This window comes from Saccopteryx leptura, chromosome 6 (genome assembly GCF_036850995.1).
Source record: "Saccopteryx leptura isolate mSacLep1 chromosome 6, mSacLep1_pri_phased_curated, whole genome shotgun sequence".
In the NCBI taxonomy this organism is placed as follows: Eukaryota; Metazoa; Chordata; class Mammalia; order Chiroptera; family Emballonuridae; genus Saccopteryx; species Saccopteryx leptura.
Genome location: NC_089508.1, coordinates 135,184,827 through 135,197,883, shown reverse-complemented (window position 1 = coordinate 135,197,883; position 13,057 = coordinate 135,184,827). Strand labels below are relative to the sequence as shown.

The 13,057-nt window shown below is 44.0% G+C and overlaps 2 protein-coding genes across 8 annotated transcripts in view; both read right to left on the bottom strand.

The window, feature by feature from the left end:
- The window catches only part of MAML1 (mastermind like transcriptional coactivator 1), a 54,192-nt gene extending 47,605 nt beyond the window's left edge, over window positions 1-6,587 (bottom strand). Inside the window, exon 1 of the mRNA XM_066388589.1 lies at window positions 6,007-6,587. Within this exon, the coding sequence (XP_066244686.1) occupies window positions 6,007-6,312 (306 nt within the window). The 5' untranslated portion in view covers window positions 6,313-6,587. The remainder of the gene's footprint in view (window positions 1-6,006) is intronic.
- A 2,276-nt stretch (window positions 6,588-8,863) lies between these two features.
- Window positions 8,864-13,057, bottom strand: part of CANX (calnexin) — a 46,645-nt gene continuing 42,451 nt past the window's right edge. For all 7 annotated transcript variants that reach the window (XM_066344409.1, XM_066344410.1, XM_066344404.1 and 4 more), the window contains one exon: window positions 8,864-11,172. In XM_066344409.1, the coding sequence (XP_066200506.1) occupies window positions 11,119-11,172 (54 nt within the window). In that variant the 3' untranslated portion in view covers window positions 8,864-11,118. The remainder of the gene's footprint in view (window positions 11,173-13,057) is intronic.

Below are 13,057 nucleotides of genomic sequence, written 5' to 3'. Positions count from 1 at the left end.
AGAGGAAGGGAGAAGAAGGGAGGGGGAAGGCAGAGAGGGAGAGGAAGAGAGGGAGAAAGGGGAGGAGAGGAAGGAAGGGGAGAAGAAAAAAAGGAGATGGAGGGAAAGAGGGGAGATAGGAGGAGGGAAAGGAGGAGGGAGGGAGGAAAAGGAAGGGAGAAGGAGGCAGGAGGGAGAGGGAGAAGAAGGGGAGGGAGGAGGAGGGAGGGAGAAAAGTGAAAGAGAAGAGGGGGGAAAGAAAGAAGGGGAGAGCCCTGGCCGGTTGGCTCAGTGGTAGAGCATCAGTACAGCATGTGGATGTCCCGGTTTGATTCCTAGTCAGGGTACACAGGAGAAGCGCCCATCTGCTTCTTCACCCCTCCCCTCTCACTTCTCTCTCTCTCTGTCTCCCCCTCCTACAGCCATGGCTGGATTGGAATAAGTTGGCCCTGGGCCCTAAGGATGGTTCCATGGCCTCTGCCTCAGGCGCTAAGAAGAGCTTGGTTGCTGAGCAACAGAGCAATGCTCCAGATGGGCAGAGCATCACAGCCTAGTGGCCTTGCCGGGTGGATCCTGGTCAGGATGCATGTGGAGGTCTGTCTTTCTGCCTCCTCTCCTCTCACTGAATTTAAAAAAGGAAGGAAGGAAGGAAAGAAGGAAAGAAGGGAGGGAGGGAGGGAGGGAGGAAGAGAAAGAAAAAAATAAATAGATGTAAAGTTAGAGTTAGAGGAGGAGGGAGGGGGAAAGAGAAAGGAGGAGGGGGGAGAATAGAGGAAGAGGACGGAGAGGAGGGAAAGGTGGGAGGAGGGAGGGAGAGATGGGGACAGGGAAGGAGAAACAGGAAAGAGGGAGGGAGAACAAAGGTGGAGTGGGGAAAGAGGAAGAGAGAAGGAGAGGAAGGAAGGGGGGAAAGGGGGAAGGAGGGGGAAGAAAGGGAAGGAGGGAGAGGGAGGGAAAGGGAGGTGGAAGGAGGGGGAGGGAGGAAGAAGGGAGGAGAGGAAGGAGGAGAGGGAGAAGAGTAGAGAGGAGAAAACGCATGTACATGAAAAGCAAACGGGGCACATAGGTGACAGTGGGTAGAATGTAAGTAAGGGTATGAATATGTTCTTTGTAATATTTGTGAAGCTCTTCTCTAAGTTTCATAAATTATGTACAAATAAAAAGTCAAAGAAATTTGCACACCTAAGTTAAGCAGGGAAGGCAACTTACCTGAAACAGAAAACTTGGCATGCAACTGTCAAATTTCTAGGTAGTCTATCACAACCCCTTAGGAATAAGCAGCAGAAAATAACAACGATTGGTGGGGGGTGGGGAGAGTAACAACCATGAATAAAGGGATGAGGCAAACTTACAGTATTTTACTAAGTGAAAATGTTCAAGTTATTGTAAAAGAGTATTTTCATTACAGAATGAATACTTATATAAAGTAGGTAGATAATTCTCTATAATGTAGCATTCCTAACAAAAAGAAGTCAACCTTAACTGTCATTAGGAAACAATTGCCTGACCTGTGGTGGCGCAGTGGATAAAAGCGTAGACCTGGAACACTGAGGTCACCGGTTCAAAACCCTGGGCTTGCCTAGTCATGGCACATATGGGAGTTGATGCTTCCTGCTCCTCCCCACCCCGCATTCTCTCCTCTCTCTAAAATGAATAAGTAAAATCTAAAAAAGAAAGAAAACAGGAGCCAAACTATAAAAAAAAAGAAAAAGGAAATTACAATTTTGGGGTTTTTTTTTTTTTTTTTTACAGAGACAGAGAGAGTCCGAGTAAGGGATAGACAGGGACAGACAGACAGGAACGGAGAAATGAGAAGCATCAATCATTAGTTTTTTGTTGTGCATTGCGACACCTTAGTTGTTCATTGATTGCTTTCTCATATGTGCCTTGACCACAGGCCTTCAGCAGACCGAGTAACCCCTTGCTGGAGCTAGCAACCTTGGGTCCAAGCTGGTGAGCTTTTTGCTCAAACCAGATGAGCCCACGCTCAAGCTGGCGACCTTGGGGTCTCAAACCTGGGTCCTCAGCATCCCAGTCCGATACTCTATCCACTGCGCCACCGCCTGGCCAGGCCAATTTTTGGTTTTAAAAGAGTACACATACATGTGCTACCATATGATCCAGCAATCCTCTACTAGGTATCTACCCGAAAAACTTGAATACTCTTGGTATGCAAAGACACATGCACCCCAATGCTCATCACAGCATTATTCACAGAAGCCAAGACATGGAAATACCCAAAGTGTACCTCGAATAAGGATTGGATACAGAAGATGTGGTACATATATACAATGGAATACTACTCAGCCATAAAAAATGATAAGTGCCATTTACAACAACATGGATGGACCTTGAGAATATTAAGCTAAGTGAAATAAATAAATCAGAAATTGATAAGAAATATATGATTTCACACATAGGTGGGATATAAAAAAGAGACTAATAGACATAGACAAAAGATAAGTGGTTACTAGATGGATAGGGGTGGAGGAAAGGGGAGTAAAGAGGGAAAAATAGACCATGAGGGAAAATGATCTGACTTTGGGTGATGGGCACACAATGTCATCAACAGTTCAAATGCTACAGAGATGTTTACCTGAAATCTACATATTCTTATTGACCAATGTCACCTCATTAAATTTAATTTCTTAAAAAAAAAAAATCACAGCCTGACCTGTGGTGGCACAGTGGATAAAGCATCGAACTGGAATGCTGAGGTTGCTGGTTCAAAACCCTGGGCTTGCCTGGTCAAGGCACATATGGGAGTTGAAGCTTCCTGCTCCTCCCCCCTTCTCTCTCTCTCTCTCTCCCCCCTCTAAAAAAATGAATAAATAAATAAAAATAATTAAAAAAAAAAAACCACACACACACAGCAAAAAAACCCCTAACAATGTCATTCCTTGACAAAGAGATATAGAGTCTGAAGCACTGGTTTGTTTTTTTTTCTTAGGTGAGAAGTGGGGAGGCAAAGGGACAGACTCCCACATGTACCCTGACTGGGATCTACACTGCAAGCCCCCTATGGGGCAATGCTCTGCCCATCTGGGACCACTGCACCATTGCTCAGCAACTGAGCTATTTTAGTGCCTGAGGCTAGGTGATGGAGGCATCCTCAGCACCCAGGGCCAACTTGTTTCAACCAAGCCATGGCTGTGGGAGGGGAAGAGAGAGATAGAGAGAAGGGAGAGGGAGAGGTAGAAAAGCAGATGGTCACTTCTCCTGTGTGCCCTGACCAGGAATCAAACCCAGGATATCCACACTCTGGGCCTAGGCTCTACCACTGAGTCAGCTGGCCAGGGCTGAAGTACTGTTTCTGACCCATCTTCAACAGAGTAAGCAGTTGGTGGTTAAGACTTTGCTGTGATGGGATATCCTAAGAGAAAAAAACCCTAAAGATGAATTCTATTAGTAAATTTGATCGCTCTTCAGCTGTACAAATGGTGTGTGGATGGTAACTGGAGTTATGAAACAGCTGCCTAACAGTACTATAGTACAATTGGAAAATAAATAATGTACCTTATGTAAAGAATATTAATTAGATCAAATACATTTTTCAATTGTCAAGAATAACATTAACTAAGAGGCCCTTCTCTCACCAAGCCCAAATCCTATCCAGACAAGGACTTTCCCTCTGAACTGAAGGAGTCACTAAAATAGAAAATGCTACTGTTTTCTTAGTGACACTGATCTTCCCATTCCTAGATCCCATTCTAAGGCTGAAGAGCTCAGCTAGACTCACTTGGAGACTGAAATGAAAAGGGGCCCTTTTCCTGGTAGGGAGACAGTGGAAGAGCACTTCCACTCTAAAGTTTAAACTCATGAAATCCATGGCTCAAGTGTTAATGTGATAAGATACCAGAGAATGGCACATCTGATCAGGTTCTGACACCCAAAGGAATGACTGACAAGCCAGATTCAAGTTCTAACACACTCAGAATTAATTTATCTTCAAATGACATGCCAAATTTCTCTCAGGAGTAATCATGTAGGGGCTAAACTCTCATTCTCCTTAAACAAATTGAATCATCACTAATACACTTTCTAGGTGGTATACAAGGTAAATATTTGCATGTAAACTAATATTTTTATGAGCTTTCATTACTTAAGTTGGAATGACCACCATTCACTCTTTTTTTCTTTTCTTTTTCTTTTTTTTTTTGGCTTAAAGCTGTGGTCCCCAACCTCCGGGCCGTGGACTGGTAGCGGTCTGTGGGCCATTTGGTACCGGTCCACAGATAAATAACTTACATTATTTCCGTTTTATTTACATTTAAGTCCGTTTTATTTTTTTAAAATGACCAGATTCCCTCTGTTACATCTGTCTAAGACTCACTCTTGATGCTTGTCTCATAAGTTCGACAATTATATTTAAAAATACCACAGTTTTTAGGTCGCATAATTTTATTTTGTGCATTTATCCGTCCTACCCTAAAGGCCGGTCCGTGAAAATATTTTCTGACATTAAACCGGTCCGTGGCCCAAAATAGGTTGGGGATCACTGGCTTAAAGTAATTCTTTTTATTTTTTTAATTGAATTTATTGGGAGTGACATTGGTTAATTAGCTGCTACCCTTAAAGTCTTTCCTTGAAAGAAGAGTTGTTAGTTAAATGCAGCATTAAGTTAAACCATTTTGCTTTTTGAGCTTAGTATATAGGAGGATAAATTAGTAAGTACTACCAAGTTGAATACCAATCACTCTACAAACAGTGCTGAAAGCCTAAGATGTTTAAGTAACTCTGACCCAAACCCCTTCCTGTCTCCCAGGGCTTACACAGTCTAGTTGGTAAAATAAGGTCCAAGTAGTATGACTGTGCTAAAAATAAATAGCACAGACAATAAGTTTCCTAAATGTTTTGACAAAGTTGATTCTGATTACTGTGGGCACCTGTGTCAGAAACTAGGGTGGCAGGATGCTGAAAGGCTGGGAGAAAGGTCCTTTTGTGAAAATATTTTCACGTCACTTCTTTTGAATCTTATAAGACTCCTGGAAGATTAGAAGCTAAACGTATCTTTAGTTTACACATGAGAAAAGTGAGGACCAGAAAACTTGGCTAGTCGATAGTCAATAATCAATGAAATGTTCAGCAAACCAAACTAATATGGACAAGAACACAGAAAGTAATTCAACCAAAGAATAGGACCTGTGGGGGACAAGGCATTTAGAGAGGAAAAATGGGGACTAAATGCCTGAAGACTAGTTAGGGACAGGCACTGCAACAGCCCAGGTGAGAGGCAATAAAGGCATGAATTTAAAAATACAGATAAATTAGACTGGTAACATTTGTTTTAAACTATACCAAGAAAATAACAACAAAAAAACCCCTCTGTTCTCTCCCTCTTATAAATCAGTTTCAGCAAAGAATATGTCTAACCAACAAATCCCCCAAATAGCTACTGAGAACCCAAAGGGCATAACAACTTGCCAACAAACTCTCAAATATCAAAAATTTTAAATAGTCTTGAAAACGAAAACTGGAATTATCCACAACATTGCTAAAATCACAAGCTCACAAATTTCAGGGGTGCCTATAAAAGGAATACTTTTCTACAACTCAATGAGCAGTACTATGCCTTTTACTAAGGTTTCCAAAGACTTTTGAATGTTTCCATTCGGAAGTTTGATTTCATCTACTGAAGGCTGACTGATTTCCATATGTAAGCCGTGAACCAGCAAATAGCAAGGACCCAATAAACATTTGCGGAATAAATGAGGCCACCATCATGGGCCAGACTAAGGCTAGGATGTTTAAAAGAAAGTTCTCAAAATTTCGGAATCAAGTCTGGGAGGAAAACGTTTCAGCTGCCGTCCTCCAGCCTTCCCAGCCGGAGCCTCAACGTAAACTTTATGTCGTAAAGGTTTTACGGTCATGTTTTCCCAAACTAATGCCACTGTGCTGTTTGCCGCAGGTGACAAACAGCCCCTGCCAGGTTCGCCTGCCCGGAGCGAGGACGAGGTTCTGCGGTCACCGGGCCATCTGAGCGCAGCGCAGGCAACGGCCGGGGCAGCGTCCCCGCGCCCTACTCACCGCGACGGGGCGGCCGTGCTCGGGGCCGTCAGCGGCGTCGAGGCGCGGGGCTGGCGCGGGCGGCGGGGCCGCGGCCGGCTGCCGGTGTTTGCCGGCGCGCTTGGCCTTGGCTTGGATGCAGCGCTGGTGCAGGGCGAAGGTGTGCTGGCGCTCGAGCTCCAGGCGCTCGGGCGACACGGCCTCATAGCGGGCCTCGCAGGTGCTGTGGTGGCGCCGGCACAGCTCGATGCGCCGGCGGAGGCGCTCCATGACCGCACTGTGCCGCGGCAGCGCGAACTCCGCCATGGGACAGGTGGGCAGCACCATGGACCGCGGGTGGCACGGGCCGGGCCCGGGGCGGGCCTCTCGGGCGCGCTGGAACTGCGGGCTCCGCTCCCCGCCGGCAGCCGGCCACCTCAGGGCCGCGCCATGGCCCCGCGAGTTGCAGGGTGGGCTTGTGCGTGGCGGCGGGTCTTCCTGCGGCCTCGCTCCGTCCGACCCTGGTCGGCGTTCGCCGCCCACCTCAGGCCTCAGCCTGGCCCAACCGCCCCGGGCCCATTGTTTTCCGCGCCGCCGTCGCCGCCATCTTAAAATTGTTTTCAGGGCTCTTGGAAGAGGGCGGGACCCCGGCAGGCAAACCTGGCGTCACGACTGATAAGCAGGGAATGCCACCAATCAGAATAGGGAGAGCGGGCCGCCCGAGGGGCGGGGATAAGCACGTCGGAGACGCACACGGGCTCCCGTTTGGAGTTTAAAAGGGATTTTCAAGGGGTGGGCCTCAGTCTTGGGCGCCCAGCCGAATGTAATGGACAGGAACCTACACTGGACGCCGTCCCCCGGGGGCAGGCCCTTCCGGGTCCGCGGTGGAGAGCACAGCAGTAGGCGCGGTGCGGCTGGCCAGACCCAAACGCCGCCCGGCACCAGTGCGTTTCACCATTTTCTTCATCAGTTTTTATGAAATTGGCTCAGATCAACTTCCAAGAAGCCACGGTTTTTAATGTCAACTGTTTTTCTTCGACCTCATTCCTTTCACCCAGCTTCTTAACTATCGAATTTCACGAGTAAGCTGGAAAAGGTTGCCTCTCAACATTCCGAATCATTAGGACTGTCAATTTCACTTTTATATAAAAATCTGAACAAGTTTCAAAAGTTCGGTTACTACTTACCCCCCGCCCCCAAAGCCCTAGCGCACGAGAAGCGGGTATATAGAGAGAGTCGAGCTCCATTAGTGGGGACTAGAACCGCAAAGGTCGAGGCTTCAGTTAAGCCAGGGAGCTTGGCTTGCAAGCCTTACATTTAAAAGATGGTCTGTTAAGTAAAATCTAGTCACTCAATATCCAAGCAAAGGCAATTATGCTCTAGTACTATAAACAAGCAAAGGGGAATGGAGACTAAGAAAAAATACGGGAGCAATGAGTTAGCAAGAGATACTTCCTAGGTCCCTACCTTAATTGTTAAAAGTTAAATAGGCCCTGGCCGGTAGGCTCAGTGGTAGAGCGTCGGCCTGGCATGCAGGAGTCCCAGGTTCGATTCCGGCCAGGGCACACAGGAGAAGCGCCCATCTGCTTCTCCACTCCTCCCCCTCTCCTTCTTCTCTGTCTCTCTCTTCCCCTTCCGCAGCCAAGGCTCCATTGGAGCAAAGTTGGCCCAGGCACTGAGAATGGCTCCATGGCCTCTGCCTCAGGTGCTAGAATGGCTCTGGTCGCAACAGAGCGATGCCCCGGATGGGCAGAGCATCGCCCCCTGGTGGGCATGCCGGGTGGATCCCGGGTCGGGCGCATGCGGGATTCTGTCTGCCTCCCCGTTTCCAACTAAAAAAAAAAAAAAAAATAGGAGATGCCAGAAGTTAACTTTGTACCAGGACTCACGAAAATGTTTTATTATAAAGAAAGAGTCCTTATTCAAACAATGTTTTTATACAAATACAGTAAAAGATACAAGTGGCCTGTCAAGGCCCAAGTACTTTGTGCTCTGGAATGCCATAATGTGGCCCTGCTTTTTAGCAGTCTGTAAATATCAATTTTGTTCCAGAATTAAATACTTATTTTCTAATAGGAAAAATAATAGATGCACTACATTTTATTTCTCTTCAGTAAGCAGTCAAAAGCCTAACAGTACATTAAAAAGTTTTGACCCCATTTTCAAAAACCTCACTGAAATATATAAGAATATGTAAACATGAAGTCTATGAAAAACTAATAAAAATGTAAAAATTCAATGGTTCCCATAAATCTTGAGTATTATCTATAAATTACCCCTCCCTTTCTGAGCTGTTATCCATGATACAATTGAAACTATCGAACCCTAATCCAGCAGAAAAGGAAGCAAAACCTCCACTGAACTGCGTCAAATCCATGTGGTGAAATCTGAGTACAGCTGGCCTTCAGTATCAGAGGGTTCCCCATTCTCAAATTTAACCCACCACCAAGATGAAAAATTTCTGGAAAACAGTTTCATTGTTGCTGATGTGTGCTACCTAGCTAGCTACCTATGATGGCTGTGACTGTACTTAACAGGTACAAATTTTTTCGTCATAATTCCTGAACAATACAGTTGGACAACTTTAAATAGCATTTACATTGTAATAAGTGTAAGTAATCTAGAGACAAAATACATGGGAGGATGTGTGTAGGTTCTATGCAAATACTATATACTACGCACCATTTTATATAAGGGACTTCAGCATCCTTGGATTTTGGTACCCATGGGGGGGTACTGGAACAAGTCCCCATAGATACCAAGGGAGACTATAATTATTCCATTGTTTCTACATATTAGCAAGCTCTCATGTAGTGGCCAATTAAAGGAAAATTAACCCAGTTTGAAACAGTAAAACATACGAATTGAAGGTTACCATGAAGAAGTTCAGTCAAAGGCAGATACTTAACACAGGGCTTTAATGTAATACCATTTAGTAATGTGATAATTTGAGAAGAGTGGAAAGTATTTTGTGGAAAAGAGAAACTAAGGAACACATCTAATGGAGTGGGCATTTTACAACAATGGGACAGTTAACCAGCATGTAAAATCATACAGCAAGTGCCTTTTAAAGAGCTGAAAAATGCAGCTGGTCATTCAGTATGTGTCAGATATTTAATCAGGAGGTTGTAACTTCAACAGAAATAGTGAAAAAGAGACAAGAAAAGAATTATTTTGTTTTGAACAAACTTTGCTAAATGACCTTGGAAATACAAATGAACATTCTACTGATTAACACTTATTCCATGACTCAGCCACAAGAAACTGTGAGACATGAAATATCAACAGAGAGTGAAGATGATTTTTGGAAATACAATGACCCCACACATTTGCTCCAAAGGAGAAACCTGCGGACATATTTTCAGGTCTTGCTAAGTAACTGTTTATTCGCACTCAATACACTTGGGAAAGTCTGCTACATAGCTAAGGTCACTGTGACCACAGAACAGATGAAAAGAATAAAAGCACTGAATAGCAAGAAAAATGCATCCTACCCTCATAAGAATTTAAGTGAACTGGTAAAAAATTGACGATAAACAAAATAAACAGATACAACCTTCATCTTTTACAAATATACTTCCTCCCCAATATCTCCCCAATATAAACACTCTGGAGTGTTTATATATTCAGTGCAATGAACAGTATCATTGGTACATTTGAAACACCTCTGAAGAATAAAGCTAAAAAAACATCTAATTCTGAATACACTTCAATGTGGTGTAATATTATTACACTGTGATGAGGGAGAGGCTCTGATAGCACCCATCTGCATTCTATATGAAAAAACACCTAAAATTACTTCTTAAAAAATTCTATAAGCCACATACTTAAAAAAATTATTTTTAACAGGACTGCTTTATCATGTAAATTTAAGACACAACTGTTACATGAACTGCAAATGAAAACAGTTTTAGCAGTTACAAGTCAGGTTAACTCATGCTCTATGTCACTTCTCCCATCAATACTGAATTGTTCAAATTCTGAATTGGCTCGCCTCTGGATTAGATTTCTAAAGCCTTTACACAGAGTAAAAGAAATGGATAAAAACTGAATGACACTATCCTGTACTTTGACCCTGGAAAGGTGTGGTCTACTTAAAAAAAAGGAAGAAACATACACATGATCCAAAAGTTTAACAATAGGCAGAGCTTGTAATTTTCAGCAATGGGCACAGCAAGCTGTGCTGTGAATAAAATGCATAGCAAAGGGGAAAGGTAGGAATCCTAAATTGAAACAGGGAGGGGAAACAGTGTCAAACACAGTGGAAGATAGGATGAAAACACCTGCATCTACTCTGGAGATCACATGTCCTGGTAGTGGTCCTTCAAAAGCCACTGCTCAAGAAAAGTGGCAGCCCAGATACTCCTGGTGTGTACAGTACAAAGACCTGAATGTCACACTATGCCACCTCCTCCACTAACTGCAAAGCTGTCTGAGAACTGAGTTGTTTCAAGGAAAACAGATCACATACACTTTATGGTCTAACCAACATCAAGTAAAAAGTTTTTTCTTTTCATATGTCCATTTTTAATAAAATTTAAACAGAACCTTTTTATAAATTTGGGCTTCTATCCAATCCCTCAAATTTCCTTAGGAGGAATTAAGTAATGGAAGCAAGCAGCAACACAAGATTATAACCACAAACAACTGTACTTTAAACATGATTATCAATTTTAAGGGACAGAGACACTTGAATGTTTTGTAATACCAAACTTAAACACAATTGGTTATTAAAACTGCAGTTCATCCCCTTAACATTTCTAAAAGTTGGTGTTATTTCTGCATGGACATTAATATATTAAATTAAGCCAAGATTGTTAAAGACTGGCAAAGTTCTACCATTCTATTTTAAAAAACAAAGATTTTTAGAAACAAAACAAAACAAAATACAAATTAGTTGCTTCATGTTACATCTCACAACCATTGTTAAATGCTTTCTTTCTATAGAGACAGGGTCCTTTTTGTCACAACTGCAATTATTTACTGCTAGATGTTTAAAATTACATGGGCTAGTGTTCGACTGAAACTTCTTGAAGGTGACATCTGGAGGTTTTCTCAGTTTCAATCTAAAGTGTGCCAGGTCCTCTTCCTAGAACCACACTTGCAGGGGAAAGGAAGGGAGAGGAAATCACAGATCAAGTTCTTAAGATAGTTTCACTCTCTTCGTGGCTTTCTGTTTCTTGGTGATCTGTTCAAAATTTCATCCTCCTATTGATTGAAAAACAAAATTATTATAATTAACATTAATAAAAGTAAAAAGTTCACCAAGTTTTCAAGGTCTACCAGGCTGAAAATAACCCATCTAAGAGAACAAGAGAAAAAAAGATTAAAAGAAAATGGGGGCCCTGGCCAGCTGGCTCAGGAGTACAGCATTGGCCTGGCATATGGAAGTCCTGGGTTTGATTACTGCTCAGGGCACATAGGAGAAGCGACCATCTGCTTCTCCACCTCTCCCCCCTTTCTCTCTTTCCCCACTCCTGCAGCCAAGGCTCAATGGTTTGAGCAAGTTGGCCCCACGTGCTGAGGATGGCTCTACAGCCTCACCTCAGACACTAAAATATAAAATAGCTCAACTGCCAAGCAATGGAGCAGCAGCCCCAAATGGGTAGAGCACTGCCCTGTAGGGGCTTACTGGGAGGATCCCGATCAGGGCACATGCAGGAACCTGTCAACCTCCCCACCTCTCACTTAATAAAAAAGAAAATAGGCCAGGCCTTGGATGGTTGGATCAGCAGTAGAGCACTGGCCAGCTCTAACAGTGTGTGGTAGTCCTGGGTTCAATTTCCGGTCAGGGCACACAGGAGAAGCAAGTGACCATCTGCTTCTCCACCCACCTCACCCTCTCTCTCTACCTCCCACAGCCATGCTAGAATTGTTCGAGTAAGTTGGCCTGGGCTGCTGAGGATGGCTCCATGGCTTCGTCTCAGACAATAAAATAGCTTGGTTGCTGAGAAACAGAGCAGCAGCCCTAGATGGGCAGAGCATCGCCTGGTACCGGACTTGCCGGGTAGATCCCAGTTGGGGTGTATGCAGGAGTCTGTCTCTCTGCGTCCTTGCCTTGCCTCTCACTTAATGTAAATAAATAGGAAAAAGAAAAAAGGCCAAAAACTGTCTGCCTTAGAAGTGGTGCGATTGTATGTGTTTTAATATTGTCTTTGTTTTCTTTCTGTAAATTTTCTTTAAAAAAAAAAAACAGATACAGCCATGGTTGGTTGCTTAGTGATAGAGCATCGGCCGCCCGGCATGCAGACATCCCGGGTTTGATCCTCAGTGAAGGCACATATGAGAAGCAAATTATCTGCTTCTCTTCACCTTCCTCTCCCCTTTCTCTCTCTTTTCCCCTCTAGCAGTCAGTGGCTCAAATGATTTGAGCATTGGCCCAGGCACTGAAGATAGCTTAGATCAGGGGTCTCAAACTCACGGCCCGCCGAACAATTTTGTGCGGCCCGCAGACTAATCCACGAAGTTCAAAATATTTTGGATAAAATTAAGTAAGCCTAGGGGCCTACTTGTATTTTTCATTTCTCTAGCATCCTAGCTAGATATTAGCTTAGTTAACAGCAGTTGTGATGCGAACTACAGTTTCTGGTTGTTTTGTGACACTGAGTAAACTGCATGTACGATTGTGCTTGTTGTACTGATTTTTTTTTTGTTTTCAACTGCAGTGAGAAAAGTGTTGCGTAACAGTTGCCTTTTGTAGACCTAGTGCGGCCCGCCGAATAGCTGTGATCTTGCTCTGCGGCCCACATGCTGAGTTGAGTTTGAGATCCCTGGCTTAGATGGGCTAAGTGTCGGCCTAAGATGCTGAGGATAGCTCAATTGATTCGAGCATTGGCCCCAAACAGGCGTTGCCAGGTGGATCCCAGCCAGGGCACATGTGGAAATCTGTCTATCACCTCTCCTCTTGCTTAAATACTTTTAAATTTTTTTATTTATTTATTTTAGTGAGAGAGAGAGAGAGAGAGAGAGAGAGAGAGAGAAGGGGGGAGGAGCAGGAAGCATCAACTCCCATATGTGCCTCAACCAGGCAAGCCCAGGGTTCTGAACCGGTGACCTCAGCATTCCAGGTTGATGCTTTATCCACTGTGCCACC